This window comes from Carcharodon carcharias, chromosome 6 (assembly GCF_017639515.1).
Source record: "Carcharodon carcharias isolate sCarCar2 chromosome 6, sCarCar2.pri, whole genome shotgun sequence".
Lineage (NCBI taxonomy): Eukaryota > Metazoa > Chordata > Chondrichthyes > Lamniformes > Lamnidae > Carcharodon > Carcharodon carcharias.
This window is the reverse complement of record NC_054472.1, coordinates 9638603-9660036: the sequence shown is the minus strand read 5'-3', so window position 1 is coordinate 9660036 and position 21434 is coordinate 9638603. Positions and strand designations below refer to the sequence as shown.

Sequence of the window (21434 nt, the reverse complement as noted above, 5' to 3'; positions counted from 1 at the left end):
CCTCAGCGCTCGCCTTCCTCCTACCCGCACCCCAACAGCGCTGAGCCTTTCAGTGCACCTTTCACGTTAGCTGGTGATTAATAGGCCAACCAGTGTGAAATTGTGGTCAGGGACCGATCGCAGTCAGCGGTCCATTCCCCAGCTCTCCTGGGCCCGCCGATCGCAGCTGACAGCCATTCCAAAAATTCCACACAATATTTTAGTCAGGACTTTGATCCAGTGAGTTGAATTTGGATTGTACAGCCTAATTATTTGCAATGTTCCCAATTTCTGGGATAAGTCAGTCAGATATAATAATGGAATATTTTTTCTAGTCCTTTCTATTCAATGGCTTTTTTTCAACTGATTTTGAAGAGCAAGAGGAAAAAATTTCAAATGCTTTAATGATTTAATTTATATTGATTGGGTTTTTAAAACACAGAGGGGCTGTGCATGTGAGAGAAAGAATGAGAAAATTAATTAATTTTGCACATGGTGTAGCTTTAGTTTTGTGTTTTATAAACTTTAGAAAATGCGTTAAGCTGAAGAGGGAAGAAAAAAGAGACCTAAGGGATAATTTTAACCTAACCCACACTATGGAAAACTGACAGAATAAGGTTGGCCACCTGTTTTCACTTTCAACTGACTTTGAATCAGGACACGACAAAGATACATGCAGCCCAGAGAACACAGCAAAGCCCTCATATCTGTGACTGGTGCCAAAGTTGGGAGTGCTGTCCCACAGACCAGGAAGGCTCACAGAGTCATGCTTATCAGACAAAGCCCCAGAGTCCTCTATCCCTGGGTATGTTCTGTTTCTCTTGCTGATCACCACCCATTGCCCTCCCTCAGCTGATGAATATATGAATATTTGTATGTTCATATGAATCAGTGTTTCTCCATGTTGAACACCACTCTTGGTGAAAGTACTAAAAGTTGCAGGGCCACAGAATGAAATCCTCCAACCAAAATACAATGCCCCAAACCAAGAGTAGCTTGGTAGTGTCACCATTGCCTGTACTCGTTCAGTCCTGAAAGTCAGAGCCTACAGACTGGACCTATGGGAAGTGGCAAGAGAACCAACACAAAGAAATAACCTACTTGACATCATCCTAGCCATTCTATTTGTCACAGATACATCTATCCATGATAGTATTGGTAGGAGTGACAGGAGCACAATCCTTGTGGAGATGAAGTCCCATCTTCACATGGAAGACATAGTCTATTGTGCTGTTTTCATGATCATCATAGTGAGTGGAATAGATTCAGAACATGTCTAGCAGCTAAAAAAGCTAGGGACAGGGGGCTGAAGGCATACCAAGCACAAATGTTGGTGGATGTTGGAGGCCAATTATCTTAGCCCTAAGTGTGACAGAATGATCACCACTCACCAGCATCACTACAGTGACAGCACCAACACTTGTGAAGTTCAATCTTCCAGGAATAAGTAGTGTGCTTGATTGGCTCCCCTGCCATTAAACGTACACACTCATGTAAAAGTCAACCCGTGGTCTTTGGCTCAAAAAAATGTAATTTTTTATGCACCATGAGTCAAAGTCAGCCCTAGTTTTTCAGAGATCAAAGCCCAAAAACTTCAGAAGCAAAATATACTCCCAGAGATGTTAAGGTTCAATTTCATTGTAAATGTATAAATACTAATGAAAATGAATACCGGTAAGTAAACAGACTTATAAGTTTAAATTTTGTTTTTATTTATGCAAATTATTGAAGTGTTCAGATTATGAATGAAAAATTTTAATTACTATGGTTCATTACAGTCTTTTTTGGATCGTTAAAGTTGACCCCGTGACTTTTGGCCTAGAAAATTGGTCGTAAAAATCTGACTTGTGCACGGATATATATAGTATACACTGCAGTATATTCTACCTACAGGATGCAATGCCGCAACTTGCCAATTTGGCTCCACTATGTCGTCCAGATCTGCTACCACTGAATAGGCAAGGGTAGCAGCACCATGGGGACAACAGTGTCATCTGCAATTCACCACTTCCACACACTTTCTTGAATTGCACATGTGCCACCATTCCTTCATTGCTGCTGGTTCAAAATCCTGTAACTCCTTCCCTCTCACCAACATGCAGCGATTCAAGAACGCCCATTAAAATCTTCAGAAGGTAACTGGGGATGGACGATAAATACAGTCTTAACCTCAGTCACATCCTGAGAACAAATTTTTAAAAATGAGAGCCTATCAAAGCTGACACTAGTGGCTCATGAAAGGTCAAGATGACAGCTGCATTTGGTCAAACGGAACTGAGCTTTAGACACAAGTCAAACAATCACTGCAGATATTCCACAATATAACTTGTGGCATGGAGAATGAACTTAGCCACGTGCCATAGCACGTCTACTGTTTGACATCATAAATCTAAATAGTGGAAATTTACTTCGAACTGAACAGGTTCCCATCCACCGATGACAGAAGACCTTGATTCAGAAGATGACCCAGAAATACTGCATTCCAACAGCTCCAGGAATGAAATCTGATTCTCCACTGCAAAAGCATGTTCTGCCTGTGGAGGTCAAGGAACACTGGTTTCGCTCAATATCAATATTACCTGAACGCCTGGCTGACTAGTTTCACATGGTCAGTGCATGCCTTCTACAGTATCTATGGGAGGACAGGAAAAAGGAAGCTGAGAGCAGTGGTTTACAAGCTTGAGGTGGGGGGGGGGGGGGGGGGGGGGGGGGGGGGGGGTTCCACAGGCCCTGGGGATGCCTCAGAGACTTTCAAGCAGTGCAGGCCTTACAGGTGGGCAACCGTTCAGGGTGCTGTGGGTGAACAGTAAGCAAATCGGCAGAAGCCGGAGGTGAGCTAGGCACGAACTGAGAGGGTGTGAGCGGATTGCAGTGCAGGGCTGGCTCCTTCACCTTGGAGGCAACGAGCATGGAGGAACACTGAGAACACCAGAAATGTCGACAGGTAGGCCCGTGATTACAAAGGCTGGAAATGGGCACCAGGTGAGCTCAACCCAGTGCAAGAAAGGTGAAGTTTTAAATAATTAAGTACCACATATTTAAACTCAGAGAAAGGGCACCAGAATAAACATGTGAATTAGGAGCAGGAGTAGGCCACTCAGCCCCTGGAGCCTACTCTGATATTCAATAAGATCATGACTGATCTGAATGTAGCCTCAGCACCACATTCCTGCCGACCCTTGATAACCTTTCACCCCCTTGTTAATCAAGAATCTATCTAGCTCTGCCTTAAAAATATTCAAAGACTCTGCTCCACTGCCTTTTGAGGAAGAGAGTTCCAAAGAATCACAACCCTCAGAGAAAAAGATTTCTCCTCATCTCTTTCTTGAAGTGTGTACCACCTACAAAGTGCACTGCAGGAATTCACCTCCTTAGGCAGTATCTTCCAACCCCACAACCACTACCATCTAGACAGACAAGGGCAGCAGATAGATGGGAACACCACCACCTGGAAGTTCCCTTCCAAGCCACTCACCATCCTGGCTTGGAAATATATCGCTGTTCCTTCACTGTCGCTGTGTCAAAATCCTGGAACTCCCTTCCCAACAGCACTGTGGGTGCACCTACCCACATGGACTGCAGTGGTTCAAGGAGGCAGCTCACCATCACCTTCTCAAGGGCAGTTAGGGATGGGCAATAAATGCTGACCCAGCCAGCAAAACCCACATTCCATGAATAAATTAAAAAAAAGAGCAACCCCTTATTTTTAAACAGTGACCCCCTCATTCCCAGGCTGCCGCTTTACTTAACGCTGCCCATTGTGTTTAGACTATTGCATGGTGTTATAATATAGGTGGGGAATTCATCATTACTAATCCATTTGGTTGAAGGACCCCTTTTGTAAACAGTTTGAGAACCAGTGGCTTAGAGAACCTTCTCACAAATGGAAAGCAAAACAAAATAAGTTAGAATATAGGTCCTGCAGCTCTATGCATGCTTCCATCTGTATCACCTGAGATGGGCAGTCCTTAGATGGCAGGACAGAAATAAATATATTTCACCCAGACCCAATCAAGATTGAACACATTCCTACAGTATACTGTGTTATAGGGTGTTCCAATGGTGAAAATATTCCATTTATCAGCACTGACATTGTTCACTTTGGTTGAAAAGAACTATATACTGTTTACATTCCTGCCTTGACTTGTATTTGCCAAAACCTATCAAAAGCACAATATTACCTTGCAGTCCATGAGAGACACCATAATGTTATAGTTAAACACGTTAATCTGTTTCTTAAAAAGTTTGTTCTCTGCACATGTTATTGATACTGAATAGATTGCATAAACATGTCAAATTTCTTTATCTTTCGCTGTTCCCAAAGAATATGTCATCCTCTGCAGTACCAAAACTATTGTATTCAAAACACCTGTGTGAAAACCATGCAGTTAAGGGAAAGTAAACTCTCACATGTTAGCTGATTTGGTTGCAAATAAAATACTCTTTCCACTCTTCCTTTTATTGAACCTTATTGGGAAAAAGTAAATTTATTTCGAAGTAAATTTATTGAGAAAGATTTCCATAGGAAGCAGTTTTTCAAATACAGCAATAGGCTGCAATAACTTTTTTTACCTTTAAAATTTTGTAGGAAACCACATTTGCCTGGTAAATTATGAACAATTGTTGTTTAATCTGATAAATTCAAATGAACAGGTTGCTCCTTAAAGACAAAATGTTCTCATGAAAAATTGTTTGTATCCTAACATATTATAGAAGAAAATACAGGTTGGCTAGACTTTTAGTTACAAATGCAAAGAACCATTAACCATGTGATTGCATTTAAACTTACTATAACTAAACATGCAGCAGCCGCGACTATCGATAGTTAAATAGATACATATTAGTACTTAATGGGACTGTTATGTAAATTTCCAGTCATCGTAGTCACAAAGGCTAGCTTGCTGCACTCAACTTTGAGCTATTGGAGCTCTAAAGCTGCACATGACATCCCCGTGGAAGACCAATCAGGGTCAATTTTAATCTAACTGGCTCGTCATGAAACTGGTGAAATTACGTGCAACGTTGGTTTTACACCCAGTTCAAATTTAATTCTCCCTGAGATCAAGTTGCAAGTTGACACAGCATTTAATAAGTCTCAGATCTTGAAATAAATCATTAAGTATCACTGAAGTCAATGGAGGGCAATGCTGGGCGAGTGTGGGGGGTGCTTGTAAAATCGGCATTCCACATGAGGCCATGGGCTTCCCACCCGGCATTGTTGGATTAAAATGGTCCCTCATCATGTTCAGAAATAGAAAGGTTGAACGAATATAGATGGCTGAAATCTCAGGCCATTAAATCGACCTACAAACATACTGAATCACCCAAATTGGTTTGGTCTTGAGGGTTTGCTCATTAGGCAAACAGAAATTTTTTTTAAAATTATATGCCTTTAACTTTTGTAAACTGGATTTGGATATGGATCTGAAGTGATGCAATGCAAAGAAAATTAAATGGCCAAATATTATTAGCCAGTTCTCCTACCGTTCCTTTGGAGTCCCAATGCCGTGTTTGCCCAATAAATGGGTGCTAAGATGTTTCTTCATAACAAAGGCCCACCTGGAAAAGAAATCAAAAACAGATGTTTTATTCATTTCTACTTTAGCCTGTGACACATGCTTGTGCTATAGGGAAGGAGATGAAAGGGACTAGTGGAAAAGTACTGTAGAAAAGTAGAAATGGGGCTTACAAACTCACACGTTATGAAAGGCTCATTACTCCTTGTTTTGGTTCAATCCCCCAAACCCACCAATTACAAACGGCATGAATACAGATGAGCCTCCACAATCTGTGACCTCAGCTCTCACTAGTTGCTCACTTAATGTTCCTCCATGTGGGTCTGTTGTAATTACTGTTAATTACTGAAATATTGTTTCATGCTGCTACAATGCAGTGGCTACATGAGTGGTACTTTCCACTAACAGGATGCTGCCACCACTCCAAAAAGACATACTGCCTACCATACAATCGAGCAATGCTGTGTATGAATTTACATGCTGGTGCGATGCCAGATACGTAAGCCATTTGTCCCAATGATTGCCTAATCGAATCAAACAGCATTTTGTTTCGGTTGCTCGTAAAAGGCAAAGTACAGATCACGCTCAACCAACCCACACTTGCAAAATGCAAAACAAAACCTCATTCCGCGATCTTGCTGAAAAATCCTGGGTGCGCTAATAGCTACACTAATAACCAACTAACAACCAGTTGAGCTCATAATGTGGCTCATTTACACTTGTTAGAAGTGACATATATTCATAAGTGAGGACCCGCTCTCAGCAAACAAAAGGAATGCGTTCAAACCTTGCACCTTTTTTGAATTACCCAGGAACCTGCGGAGCCTAGAGTTTCCTGTGGCTTTTTCCATGGCAACGCCACAGCCACAGTCGACTGGCCAACCAATCAGCACCCTTTTCTCCAGTAGTATAAATTGTTTTGATCACTTGAAATTTGGCATTCTTGTGTTTGTCCTAATGAATGCAAGCAAAAATGTTTGGCAATATGTCTCTCTTTTCAGCAATATTGTAACTACACGCACTCCGAAACAAACACAAGTGGAAAGTTTTGAGATGCCAATTTTTCAAATGCCTCATTGCTCAACAATCAGGTTTTATCAAAACCCAGGATGGGCCTCAATATAATGTGCTCAGAAGAAACAATGGCCCAGGTTTTGCGGTCAGTGATAAATCAAGGGCTTTTAATACTGAGCTCAAAGAAAACTGCCCACAAGGATCAAGAGATCCCCAAAACAGAAGTTTACATCGGGTGACAAGTCAGATAGAGGTGTGCAAGATTATGACAGGTAAGGTAGACTAGGAAAAATTGTTCCCATTAGCTGATGGTATGAGGACTAGTGGAAGCATTAGGCAGGAGATACAGGATGGGTGTGGGGAAGAACATTTTTTAAACAGCCCGTGGTAATGACCTGGAACTTCCTGCCTACGTGGGTGGTGGAAACGGAGAGGATCGATGATTTGAAAAGGAAATTGGATTGGCACTTGAAGGGAATAAACTTGCAGGGTTACGGGGATAGAACAGGGGAATGGGATTGACTGATATGTCCTACAGAGAGCCAGCATGGACTGGATGGGCCAAATGGCCTCCTTCTGTGCCATAAATGGTTCAAGAGGAAGGCTTGGCGTGCAGCAGCACTGATGTCAGCAAGCAGGCAGGTAACCAATCAAATTGAAGTATTCACACACAGCAAACCAGGAACTGAAATGCATTTAAAACCCATCACAGCAGAACAAAAACGCGCATTTATAAAGTGACTTTAAAGTAATAAAATTTTCCAAGGCAGTTCACAGGAGTGTTTTAAAGAAAAATTTGGCACCAAGCCACACACGGTGATAAAAGTTTGGTCAAAGAGGTAGATTTTAAGCAACAGCTCAAAGGAGAAAAAAAGACGTAGAGAAGCGGAGAGGTTTAGGGATTTCCAGAGTTTAGAGCCCACGCAGCTGAAGGCTTGACCAGCAATAGTGAGCCAAGTAAAATTGGGATGCTCAAGAGGCTAATTAGATGAGTGCACAGGTCTCAGAAGGTTGTGAGTTTGGAGGGGATTACAGAGATGGGGAGGGGCAAGGCCATGAAAGGATTTGGACACAAGGGTGAGAATGTTTAAAACAAGGCTTGGTTTAACCAGGGACAATTATAGGTCAGTGAGCACAGGGGTGATAGATAATCAGCATTTGTTGCGAGTTAGAACATGGACAGCAGAGTTTTGGGTGACCTCAAGCTTAGAGAGGGTAGAATGTGAAAGAGCATCCTGGAATAGCCAAGTCTAGAAGTAAAGAAGGCACGAATGAGGATTTCAGCAGCAGATGAGCTGAGGCACGGGCAGAGTCAAGCAACGTTATGGAGGCAGAAATGGAGGTCTTAAATAGAACACCAAGGGCCTGAATCTTCTGGTCGGCATGCAGGGGCAGGCCCCACTTGTCAATGCATAAAATGACGTACGGTGATGTCAGGCGCGCGTCCCAATGTCATTCCAATCTTCAGTTCGGCAGGCGCACACTGGAGTTGGCTGCATGTCCACCAAACCATCAAAGACCTATTAAGGCCGCTTAACAACCAATTGAAACAACTAACAGGGCTAAAGGTTGGCGGGCAGGCAAAGAGCACAGGCAGCCTTCGCATTTATCATGAAACCTCATCCACGAGCAGGATGACGTTTCATGAAGGCTTTATAAATCAAATAAAGTTTTTTATTATAATTCACTGGCACGTCCCAGCTCATGTGACACTGTAACGCGAGGGGACATGTTTGAATAACTTTTTCTATCCCTTTTTTTGATGGTTTCATGATGAAAATAATCTCCCTGAGGCAGCTCCGTGCCTCAGGAAGAATTCTGTGCTCTTTCGAGTGCATACACACAAAAGAGCGCAGGCCCCGACTCTCCCTCCTCCCCTGACCCGCATAGGGACTGCTGAACACTTCCGGGTGCACATCATGCTGGGCGGGCCTTAATTGGCCTGCCCACAGAAAATGGCGGCATGCAGCTGATCGTGGGCGGCAATCGGCTGCACGCAAGCTCCCACCCAGCCCCCACGATGGGGAGAAAATTCTCCCAGAAGGTTGGGAACAGTCTGCTTTAATCTGAGACGGGGAGAGGAATGGAGTCGAAGACTAGGAAACAGAATCTATCGCAGGGACCATAGACAATGGCTTCAGTCTTCCCAATATTTAATTGGAGGAAATTCCTGCTTATCCAGTACTGGATGTTGGCTAAGTATGCTGATAATATAGCAACAGCATAGGTATTGAGGGAGATAGTGGTGAGGGCTCTGAGTGTCGTCAATGGTTGCTATTCGTTTAAATTTTCAGGTAGCGCAATAAATGCATGAGCGTATTATGATAGAAGCTAAAATAAAGATAAATAGACTTTCAATAAAGGCAAAGATATTATGGGCAGGATCTTCCGGTCGACGAGCAGGGACTGGGCCTGCTCGCCGATGCGCAAAATGATGCGGAGTGACGTCGGGCAGGACTCCCGGCATCACCCCGGGTCATTTCCATGTTCAGGTCGGTGGGGGCACAGCTGAATCAGCTGTGCACCTGCGGACCTGTCAACGGCCTATTGAGGCTATTTAAAAAGTATTTAACATAATTAATAGACCTGCCCATCCAACCTTAGGGTTGGCAGGCAGGCCGGGAGCCCTGGCGGGCTTAAGAAAAAGCATGAAATCTCATCCACGGGTGGGATGAGGTTTAAGGAGGGTTTTTAAATATTTAATAAAGATTTCACTAAAAGTGATGGACATGTCCCAACTCATATGACAGTGGCACATGAAGGGACACGTCAGGGAAATTTTGTTTTTGTCTCTTTAACAATTTTAAATTTGGAGCCGATCTCCCTGAGGCAGCACTAAGCCTCAGGGAGATCAGTGCACTCTTTCCCTGACTCAGGGAATCCCCCCAACTGCCCGCACAGAGGGCGCAAAGCACTTCCTGGCGGACATCAAGCTGGGCGGGCCTTAATTGGTCTGTCCATGTAAAATGGTGGCGCACCCCCAATCGGGGGCGCCGATCGGAGGCGAGCTTGCCCGCACCCGCTCCTGCACTTCCCCCCTCAATGGGGGGAAAACTTTTCCCTATGTTTTTAAAAGTATGGAACTTTTTTTTTTAATAATTGTGGAGGAATCTAACATTCACAAATATAAAAATAGCCAATTTCAAGGCCAGCGCTTAGAAGTAATTATGAACTTAGCACTCTGTTAAAAACCCAGTTACACCTCATTCAACAAGGTGGAACTTTTTCAAGCATTTTTATGAGTGCATGTGTTCACCAAATCACGATTGCAATGGACACTGCAGCCTGTGGGAACCTCGAAAGTGCACCTTGTGCTGGGGCACCGACTCATTGACAGCAACTTCTGGATTTCCATGTTAGTCTGCAGATTTGCCAAGTCTCAAAGTTGCTATCAGTTTCAGTGGAGTAATGGTTGCTAACACTGACATTTTCGCCATCATTACCACAACAAATGCCAGACCTCCACATTTCATACCGCTGCCACTACAGAGAGATCTCACTTCAGTCAGTAATTTTACGCCAGCCATTAGATTGACATGAATACAATATAAAAAAAATCAATACAACATGTGGTTTTAGTGACATTCAAACAGAGGCACCAAAAATGGCAGAAGTTGTCAAAATCTGTAAACTAACATGCTTACTTTAAATCAATACCTTGCAGTCAAGTTGTAAGTTGACACAACATTTAACATGTCTCCAATCTCAGATTTTGAAACAAATCATGGAGTATGCATGAACTCAGAGGGTATAAAGAAATGATTGTCACTAACAAAAAATTGTAGACTTGTTTACTGACTAGTAAATCAAAGCAGCTATTTTTTGGTTGACAAATTTTCACAACCATTTTTCTGTTTAGCCAAATTAGTCATCAATGTGCATTGATGATCGTTTGCAAATAATGCACCTACAACCATGGAACTTTTTCATATTCAGAGCAAAGAAGTCAAAATGATTCACAAAATTAGTCAATTAACACCTAATGTAAATATCTGTAAATGTGCATTTTATAATAGATCATAACATTTTAGAATCATACAGTGAGGCACCACGGCAGGTATTCTACTTTTTACAAGTATTTTTATTGGTAATTTTATTTCCGATTGTCATTCCATTTGCTCGATCTGCACAGATTCCTCTACTGCGAGAATGGTAGGCTGGCTGTTCTCACTAATGTCTGCAGCATCCACATGCTGGGGCGGGGGTTGCAAGCTACCTTTGAAAACAGACTCACCTGGAAACTTTCCCACGAAACCCACAACTTCTGATTAGCATTCCAAAGCTTGAAGCAGCCCATGCAGCAGGGTGGGAGAATGAAGATGTATTCTCCTACTCAATAGCATTGAGCATTATTCCTCCTAAACACTCTCCCACTGTGCTATATTCCTAGCCTTACATACTTCAATGGCATTAGCAAATTGATTAACCACACAGCCAGCAATAGACAATATTATTAAGAAGATGCAGTATATATTGATCTTTTTAACTTCATACAGCAATATGGATACAAAATAAACTTAATTGTTGCTTTTGATGCTACTAAAACATCTATATTACAATTGACATCATAATTGTAAATAAAACATCTGTATTACAATTAACATTATAATTAGATCACACAGTGCGACTGCGATTATAAGTCCAATGAGAATTTGAAAAGATCAAAAGGAAAAAGAATTGAATTCCTCAAATCACAAAAGTTAGAAGGCAACATGAGCTGTAAAAGCTATTGTGATTGTTTTAAATGTAGCTGTCCTTCATGTACATACCTATCATGTGCTAAAAGATAATATTCATCATATTATACATCCATTCCAAAATGCACAGTGTGTGCAAAAGAAAACTCTGAAGTAGCATTCAGTATCTCATTTTAGTTTTAACACAGAACTAAGCATGGTTAGCAAGATTCCATGTAATATCAGCAGTGTTATGAAACTATGTTAGGGGCACTTGCTGCAAAGAGTACAGAGTTTCAGATTCGAAATGAGCAAAGATAATCCAATTAGCTAGAGCACGCAAATTTAATCGGGCAGATTTTCACCTCGTTGAGTGGGCGGGCCTGGGAGCAGCCAGGAAACGGTCCACCGCCCGCGATCGGGTTTCAACTGCAATTTCATGCTGGCTGGCCAATTAACAGCCAGTCAGCGTTGGAAACGCACGCTGAGAGCCTCAGCGCTGCCGGGGTGGGGGCAGGAGGAGCGCGAGCGCTGAAGTTTGTCCATGCGCGGGGGTGCGCTCACTGAAAGCTCCCTGAAGGCACAGAGCAGCCTCTGGGAGCTGAAGATTTTCAAAATGAAAAATCTACAAATACTATAAACATGTCCCCACATGTGACTGAGTCACATGAAGGGGGACATGTTAAAAATGTGTTTAAAAATTTTTTCTATTCAATGTTGGATTTTTAATTAAATTTTTAATAAATTTTTAATTTATGTTTCAACATAAAATGAAAAAAATATATGTACAGCTGTGCATGTGTGCAGCTCCAAAACAATAATCTCTTCTCCGCCCCATCACCACACCACTCCCATTCTCTTCTCCTTCAGTCAGAAGGTGGCTGAGATTGGATTGTATCAGTCTACAGTGTAGTTCAATATCACCTGTCCCATAGACGTACTATCCCTGAAGGGTTGTTTCCCCATCAAGAGTTATATCTTCTTCATCCGTCATTAAGACGAATTAACTCTTGCCACTGTGAGGCACTCAATCTGATATCTTAGCCAAGCATCAGCAAACTCAGCCCACTAGGGATGCAGGCGCTTCTGACAGTAAAGGCTGATATTCACAGTTAGACCACATAATTGCAACATTCACAAATAGGAACAATTCAAGACTTTCCTGAAGATTCTAATACACTACTTTCAGCATAGACTCAAATAAACACATATGAATCAAGCTTATTTAGGTTGATAGATAAGCCAGCAACATAGCTTTCCAGCCTCTCTCCAACATTTTCCAACAATCTTTTTCACTTGTTTGTTCTGATACAGGTTTAGATGTAATTACCTAAATAAGAAGTTAAATATTGTAACGGCGAAGAGTTGAACCATCCTTACAAAGTAGAACTAGATGACCAGTATTATCACCAACATTCTTGACAAAAAGATGCACAGATATTGTGACAAGATGCTGGAGGTGGATTTACTATGATCCAATGTTTGCAGCCATATGCAACTCAAAATGGCATTCCAGCTTTTCAATGAGACTGATATACAATTGAAGACTCTTGGAAGCTTTTTGGTTTGACTATGAAGGTTCTCTATTTATTCAAACAGCAAAACTACTTGTTATTCAAAAGGTCAAAAATAAAGACTGATCTTAGCAATCCATACCTTGGGATTTGTACAGGCCAAAGGCTCAAGAATGGGTAAAGCCAGGCTTATGGGAGCACATGAGCCACATCAGACAGCGTTGAAAGAAATCTGAGCAGAACATTGCCAGACGATACTTACATTACTCAAACCTCCTTGAGGGCAGACATCTGATAAGCCACAGAGGAAGTTTCTGCAGAAACACTACCCACTTTTTCTGTACCCATCTTTTGGGCAGTATTTGGAAGCAGGACTGAAAAAAAAAGTCCAACTTATTTAGCATAGAAAGGTGGGTGCAGTCAAGATGGGATGCAGTCCATCAAGAAGATGGATAGCAAGATTTTGAATAGTTTTGGAAGGAGTTTTGACCATCTTTCACCAAACTTTGGAGGTTGTCCAAGAATAATGGAGGGCGCCGATGACTTTGGGCTTTGACATTTGGTGAGCTGATGAACTCATCACATTGGGGACTTGCTTTAGAATAAATGTCTTTGTCTTTTGGGTTAACTGATATTTCCCACCTTCTGAAACCATTACTTTTTGGAAACTTCTGCACTTTCTCTTTCATTAAACCAAAACTGGACCATTGTCCCGTTTCTTCTCACATTCATCATATAATGTTCTTTATCTTATATAATAGACAACTCACTGACTCCAGCCTGGCCAGTGTCTCAAGCTGCACTAGACGGTTTGTAACCTTGGCCTGAATTTTACCGTTGGCAGGTGCACCCAATCGGTGGGCCCGGAAGCGGTCAGGAAACGGACCGCCAACCGCGATCGGCCCCCGGCTGCAATTTCACGCTGGCTGGCCAATTAAAGGCCAGCCAATGTGAAACGCACGCTAAAATGCTCAGCGCTGCCGGGGTGGGGACGGGAAGAAGGCAGGTGATGACGACTCCGCGGGCGTGGGTGAGCGCTGAGAGAAAGCTCCCTGAAGGCAGACAGCTGCCTCAGGGGGCTGGAGACCTGAAAATCATCAAATAAAAGGGTTAAAAAGCTAAAAAAAAGTGCCCATGCATCATAATCAATCACCTGAAAATATAGCCGATAGAAGTGCTGTCCGCAGAAATTGACATTTATTTCATCACGGAAATTTTATCCCGCCCTTAGATGAGGTTTAAGAAAGGCAGCCTGGCCGATTTGCCCATTCACCAGTCATAAGGTCAGACGGGCAATGAAAAATCGGAGTTAATTGCACCGTTAATGGGCTCAACTGTCCTCTTAATTGTTGAAGCTTCCAACTTCTGCACCTGCCCACTGAGCGAAATATTGCACTAATGCGCGGTGACGTTGGGACGCTCGCCCGATGTCTTCTCGCGCAATTTTACACCCAATCGGGTCAGGTGCGCGCGCGCCCGCCCGCAGGACATAAAACTCTGCCCCTTGTCGTCCAGTTCGAACCCGAGTTGAGATCCGACCCTATGACCTATCCATCACAAAGGCTGCCTTTCTTCCACGTTCTAAAGCAAAGACCATTGCACTGTTGAGGGAAAACTGCATAAATATGGAGAGAGAATGGGGCAGTGGGGTTGGTTTTGGATTGCTCTAGCAAGGAATTATTAATACAAGAATTATTCCACAAATTGCTGTCTCCCATGCTGCAAGCTGCTGGGTCTCAATGGTAAATTTGCAACTTTACCTGCCACCAACTCTATCTCAGTCCATCTTTGAATAAAACCTTTGTACATACTTCCGTCATCTGCAGACCTATCTACTCCAGTTCTCTCCTGACTGGCTTCCATCTTCTAGAAACCTCAGGTCATCTTAACAATGCTGTCCATATCTAATCTTGCACCACATCACCTTTACCATCTTGGGTGTCCTAAAATGGCTTCCAGGCCTCTATTTCTCTTTCTCTGTAACATTCTCCAGTCCTACAACTTTCCAAGGTATCTACACTCGTGCAATCCAGGCCTCTTGCGTATCCTCAATTTTCGTAGTTCCATCATTGGTGGCTGTGCCTTTAGCTGCCTAGATCCTAAGCTCTGGAATTCCCTCCCAGAGCCTCTTTGCCTCATAACTCTGTCCTCATGCATAGCACTCCTCACGGCCTATCTCTTTGACCAAGTTTTTGATCACTTCTCCTAATGTCTCCTTGTGTGATTAGTTATCAGATTTTGGGCTGAATTTTATGGGGGGGATGTGGTGCAGACAGCTCACCCTCCCCCGGAGAAAAGTGGGCATGCTTCTCACCAGCTCGCCCCACAGCCATAAAGCACTGAGGGTGGGCTAAACAGGGCCAGTGTGGAACTTCTGCCTCTCACTAGGGAGTAAGTCTGACCAATTAGTCCTAGCAGCACCAAGAGCACATTAGTGGAAGCTGCCGGGACTGCAACGAGGAAGCAGAAAGAGGCAACAGGTAAGTCCAGAGTCTTGGACAGGGAGGGTTTGGGCAGGTTAGAAAGGGGAGCAGACGGGTAGGAAGAAGGGGGGTTTCTTATGGGGGCCACCCCCTGATTTGCAAAGGGCAGCCCCCAAAGATAAACCCCGCCCTTTCCTTCCTGCCCTTTGAAGAACTTAACTGGGCTACCACTCCCACCTGACTGCCCACGTTAACCATTTTATGGTTATTAAACCATAAAAAATATAGTTACATGGGGGTATGGGAGTGAGCTGGGGGGTGGATGGGAAGGTGACAGGGTGGGCACCCACAGTGGGCATCCACCCTATTTTACATGCTTGTGCACTGGGAACACAGCTGGCAGGGACATGTAAAAATGCAGACCCCTTGTCTGATAATGTTCCTGCAAAGAGGGCATTTTGGACATTTTACGACATTAAAGCAAATTTCTTTTGTTACAATCATGCCAAAGTGTTTGCACTATCTTATGAAGAGGTTTAATTTACTCCAATGAAATGCTGCATTGTACAGCTTCCTTCATAAAAGATAAACGGTTGATGCTGCTGATTTGTGTCATTTGTGCAGTAAGCAAACTATTACTTCAAACACACACTTCTTTTCGAAAAACACACTTCTTTTGACTGACACATACAGCTGTAGAGCTGTGAGGCACCTGCTAGAGGTGACTTTATACAGATGTTATCAAACAGTCACTGATAATTAATTAATAGATGTTCAGAATCTGTTAACTGAAAGAGACACTAAGGGAGACTTTTATAACAATTTTGTCAACTGCTTTCACAATTTCACGTTAATATTTAACACTCATCAACAATTATGCATGTTTCTTTTTGCATTAATTTCTTTAGCTCAGTAGATTTAAAAGCCACATTTAAGTGCTTTTACAATGGAACCAGCAAAGTCTACTGTTAAATTTAGGGTTTGCATTTTGGAACTATGGAAGGAATCCTGTAATGAATGCAAAGCTTTCACTCCCCCGAAGGAAAAAAAAAATCAGGAATCTAATTGCAACACATTATTTACATAAAGAATAAGTTGTTTCATGTGGTTCATTTTTTCATGTGTAGTGTGAGATGAACATTTGCATATAGGTTGCTTTGAGTGACTTCCTGCAGCTGTTAAGGATCATAAAATGCTTCCAGAGACAACAGATTTCGCAGTAAATTTCTCAGAGCCATCACAAAATTGATGAGGTTTGCTAAATTGTCAACGGTGAATCTGACAATTTCATTCTTTCAAAAATATGAACAGCTTTCTACATCCTCATTACTTAGGATATACAGCACAGAAACAGACCATTCAGCCCAATCAGTGCATGCTGGTGTTTATGCTCCACTCGAGCCTCATTTCATCTTTCCTCATCAAAATTTATCATCATAGTCCTCTATTCCTTTCTCCCTCATGTGCTTGTCTAGTTTCCCCTTAAACACATCTATACTATTCACCTCAACCACTCGGTGTGGAATTAAGTTCCGTAGACCACCATTATCTGGGTAAAGAAGTTTCTTCTGAAATCCCTATTGGATTTCTTGATGACTGTCCTATATTGCTGGCCTCTAATTATGCTCTTCCCCACAAGAGGAAATATCCTCCGTGTCCACTCTAGCGAGCCCTTAAAGACCTCTCAAGTCACCCCTCAGCCTTCTTATTTCAAGAGAAAAGAAACCCAGCCTGTTAATCCTTTCCTGATATGTATGCCCTCGCATTTCCAGCAGAATCCTTGTAAATCTTCTCTGTACCCTCTCCAGTGCCTCAACATCCTTATTATTATGTGGCGACCAGAACTGCATGCATTCCTCTAGGTGCGATCTAACCAAGGTTCGATATAGGTTTAGCATAATTTTTAATTCTATCCTTCGACCTTCTCCATAGTTTACAAACGTACCTAAAAAGTCTGCGTGTTTTTTTCAAAACTTGGTCACCAGCACAGCCTGCTCACTCTTAGGGTAGCACAAAAGCAAAAATGCTACGAGTGCTGGAAATCCAAAATAAAAAGCTGAGAATGCTGGAAAACACTCAGCAGGTTAGGTAACATCGGTGGAGCGGGAGTAACTTAATTAACATTTCAGGTCAATGATTTTTCAACAGATCTTTCATCTCTTTGAAATTATAAGCATAAGCTTCATCAAATCCAAGTGTGACTTAAAATTTCAAACTGAAAGGATTCTCAAAGTGTTGTTTCAAAGTGATAATCAAAGTGGCGGTATATTTTTATAGTGCAACTTAGGTGCTGATTTTATCTGATTTAATTCCATTTAATTTTAAAACCTTTCACTTACCTCAGATTTATTTCAATTTTTTTCTTGCCTGTCGCAACCTCAGGAGGTCCCCAAGTGCTTGATTTTTGTCGAGTAGTCACAGTTGTAAGGTACAAAGGGCAGCAGCCAGTAGGCACACAGCAAGATCCCACCAATATGCAATGTGATAATATCCAGGTAAACCCGACTTTTAGTGATAGTGATTGAGGGTAACTATTAGCCAGGACGCCAAGGAGAACTCCACCGCTCTTCTTCAAAATAGTGTCTTGGGAGATCTTTTACATCCAACTGAGAGGTTATATAGGGTTTAATGCCTTATCCAAAAGACAGCAGGCTGAATTTTATGGGGCACAGCGGTGCCTGCCAAATCGGCCAATCCCTCACCAGCTAAAGATTCGGCCGACAGCCATTGTGCAGCATTTTAACACTAGGAGTAGCAGTAAATTCTTTAAGGTGAGACTTCCACTGCTGTCTCGGAAGGAAGTCACGCCTTAGAGAGCTGTCAGCTCCAAGGTCCCAGCAGCGTCAGCCGTGAGCAGTGGCCACTGCTGGGGGTACAGGCAGTCCCACCTTGCCGAGGAGCCGAGGTAAGTCCAAGGTCAGTGGTCTCAGCGAGGGGGGGGGGGCACTAATTGGCCACTCGAGAGCCTCAATTGGCCCAATGCCTCCCCTGCACTCCATAAAATTTCAGATAGGTCAGGGGCAGGCAGGTAGGCAGCAGGAAGGCATTCCACTCTATTTGATGTGTCCACCCGCCTTCAAATCCTCTAGCGGGTGGGGGGGGGTGGGTGTAAAATCCAGCCCAGCACCCACAACAGTACAGGGCTGGGCCTAGATTATGGAGTGGGGCTTGGACCACAACTATCTGACTTAGAAGTACGAGTGCTGCCCATGGCAAGCACCTTGTAAATTGGTTTTGGATGTATATAATTATGAAATTGCCAGTTAGGTTGGCAGTCTGTACAAAGTAAAACTTGAGACCAACTCCTTGAGGTAGTTTCACACTTACTGGGATTTGCACTGGGTGCAATGTGACAAAATGCCAATGTGGTTCCCCTTGGGAACTTTACAGACATAGGCCTGAATTTTACCTTTGGTGGGCACACGCGATCAGCGGTCCCGGGAGCTGATGGGAAACGGACCCATGACCATGATCAGCCCCCGACCATGATTTCACACTGGCTGACCAAGTAATGGCCAACCAGCGTGAAACACGCGCTGAAAATACTCAGCGTTGCCGGGGTGGGGGCAGGAAGAGAGCGGGCGATGATATTTCCGCGGGCGTGGGTGACCGCTGCCAGAAAGCTCCCTGGAGGCAGACAACCGCCTCAGGGAGCTGCAGACTTGAAAATCATCAAATGAAGGTTTAAAAAGCGGCAAAAAAAAATGTCCATGCATCACAATCAGCCACCTGAAAATACAGCTGATAAAAATGCGTTCCATAGATATTTATTATTATTTTATTTCTTAATGGAAATTTCATCCTGCCCTTGGATGAGGTCCGATGAAAAATGCAAAGGCCACCTGGCCAACTCGCCCGTCTGTAAGGTTGGACGGGCCACGAAAAATCGGAGACAATTGCGTCGTTAATGGGCTTCATTGCCCTCTTAAGTATCGGTGGCACGTGCAAAAGTCAGAAGCACGCCCGCCAAGCGAAGTATCGCGCAAGTGCTCGATGATGTCGGGACATTCTCACGCAATTTTACACACAATCGGGTCGGACACGCGCCCATCTGCAGGGCGTAAAATTCGGCCCATATTTTGTTCCTTGCTTTTAAGCCCTGTCTAGGCCAGTGCTCGCCTAACATTAAAAATAAGCCCCCGACGAGTAGGGCTCTTTGTACGGCTCCAAACATGCATGCCCCAGAGCTCAGAACGAGACATAGGCCGGGATTTTCTGGCTCCGCTGTGGTGGGACCCGCTGCAGGGGATGCAGCAGCCCAAAGTCCGTTGACTTTCGGCGGGACTGGACAATCCGGGCGGTGGTCAGGCCTGGAAAATCCTGCCCATCGTCAATATCAGAAATCAAATCTGTCAATTGAGCAACACACTTCAATGATACTGGTCTGAGACTAATTTGGTTAGTGTTAGTCTAAAATTAAAAGTATACTGTAAATGTTATAAGTTTCTTAGCTTAGCCATGTCATTGTGGAGAAGTATTCTGTATTTACATGGAATTACATAGAAAACACAGCACAGAAATAGGCCATTTTGCTCCATACAAGCCTCCTGCTACCCTACTTCATCTCACCTATCAGCATGTCCTTTTGTTCCTTGCTCCCTGATGCAGGATAAATTGTTGTTCCCGTTAGAATTGGTATTCTTGCCAATATGTCCTGATGGTGTGTTTATCTAACTTCCTCTTAAATGTATGCTACTCACCTCATCCACCATGCAATAGCAAGTTCCATGTTCTCACGAAGGAACATGGAAGTGCAGTCTTCCAAAGCCTTCAGCAGCTGACAATGGAACAATGTTGCATGAGCCAAGGGAACAAATCCTTTCCGACAAGCAGTGGAAGATATCAGATGGGAAAGGAAGAAAATAAATGGAAAGACAGAGAAGAATAGGCTTTACGTTGTTTTTTAACATGCTGTGGGTTGTGGTATCCATTAACGAAGTGCTGTTATTTCATAGATCTATATAATTTGTTATTCCCAGTAAAGCAAAAAGTTTACCATTCCAATACATGTCATGTCAATAATATCACAGCAAATTGAGCTAAAGAATACAGTCACAGGTGTTTGCCATCCAAAAGTTAGTAATTTCTCTAATGGCATTTACACAACATAAAATGCATGAAAAATTAATAAGTTACCCTGGGTCCTTCATGAGCACATGATGCAACTTGAACCCCTTCAGGTATCATTGTCTCATACATAACACATTCCTAATGATGTGTTGTCCTTTTCCCTGACTAAAGCAGAAAGGTGATTAGGAATATGAAGAAAGATTCCCCTGCTTACTCCATGATATATCAGTGCCTGAACAGGGAATACCTTACTTTGCATAACTTATCATACCACCAAAAAACGAGGTGTACAGCGCTGTGTCTGTGACTTAGGAAAACTAAACCTGAAGATGACTTGGAAAGGACTTTTATTTACACTTTTTTTTCAGTTTTTTTTATATTTATCTTTATTTTACAAAGAATTGCATAGAATTTACAGCACATGAACAGGCCAGTGTTTATGCTCCACATGAGACGTCCTCCCACCCTTCTTCATCTCATCTGTTCAGATTATCCTCCTATTCCCTCCTCTCTTATGTATGTCTTCCTTTTAAATGCACTGATAAGATTTGCCTCAACTGTTCCTTGTGTTGTGAATTGCACATTCTCACCACTCTGGATAAGGAAATAGTGGTTTAAAGCAGTTATTACGAAGCGGCAGGTTAGATACGGTACGTATGTTAAATAGACAGGAAACACATTCAACCTGTAACAGATGAGATCGTTTACTGCTCCTGAATGGTTGGTTACAATACTGAAATGTTAGGCCAAAGCCATACACACAGATGAACATACAAATTAGCAGCAAGAGTAGGCCGCTCAGCCCGTCGAGCCTGCTCCACCATTCAATAAGATTATGGATGATCTGATTGTAACCTCAACTCCACATTCCCGCATACCCCCAATAACCTTGCTTATCAAGAATCTATCTACCTCTGCCTTAAAAATATTCAAAGACTCTACTTCTACCGCCTTTTGAGGAAGAGAGTTCCAAAGACTCACAACCCCCTGAAAAAAATTTCTCCTTTTTTTTTATTAATTCATGGGATGTGGGCTTCACTGGCTGAGGCAGCATTTATTGCCCATCCCTAATTGCCCTTGAGAAGGTGGTGGTGAGCTACCTTCTTGAACCACTGCAGTCCATGTGGTGTAGGTACACCCACAGTGCTGTTAGGGAGGGATTCCAGAATTTTGGCCCAGCGACAGTAAAGGAATGGTGATATATTTCCAAGTCAGGATGGCGATTGGCTTGGAGGGGAACTT

At 43.0% G+C, this 21434-nt stretch overlaps 1 protein-coding gene across 2 annotated transcripts in view; it reads right to left on the bottom strand.

Moving 5' to 3' along the window:
• znf407 (zinc finger protein 407) overlaps nucleotides 1-21434 on the bottom strand; it is a 427383-nt gene that overhangs the window by 230345 nt on the left and 175604 nt on the right. For both annotated transcript variants that reach the window (XM_041189572.1, XM_041189573.1), the window contains exon 4: nucleotides 5464-5538. In XM_041189572.1, coding sequence (XP_041045506.1) covers nucleotides 5464-5538 — 75 coding nt within the window. The remainder of the gene's footprint in view (nucleotides 1-5463; nucleotides 5539-21434) is intronic.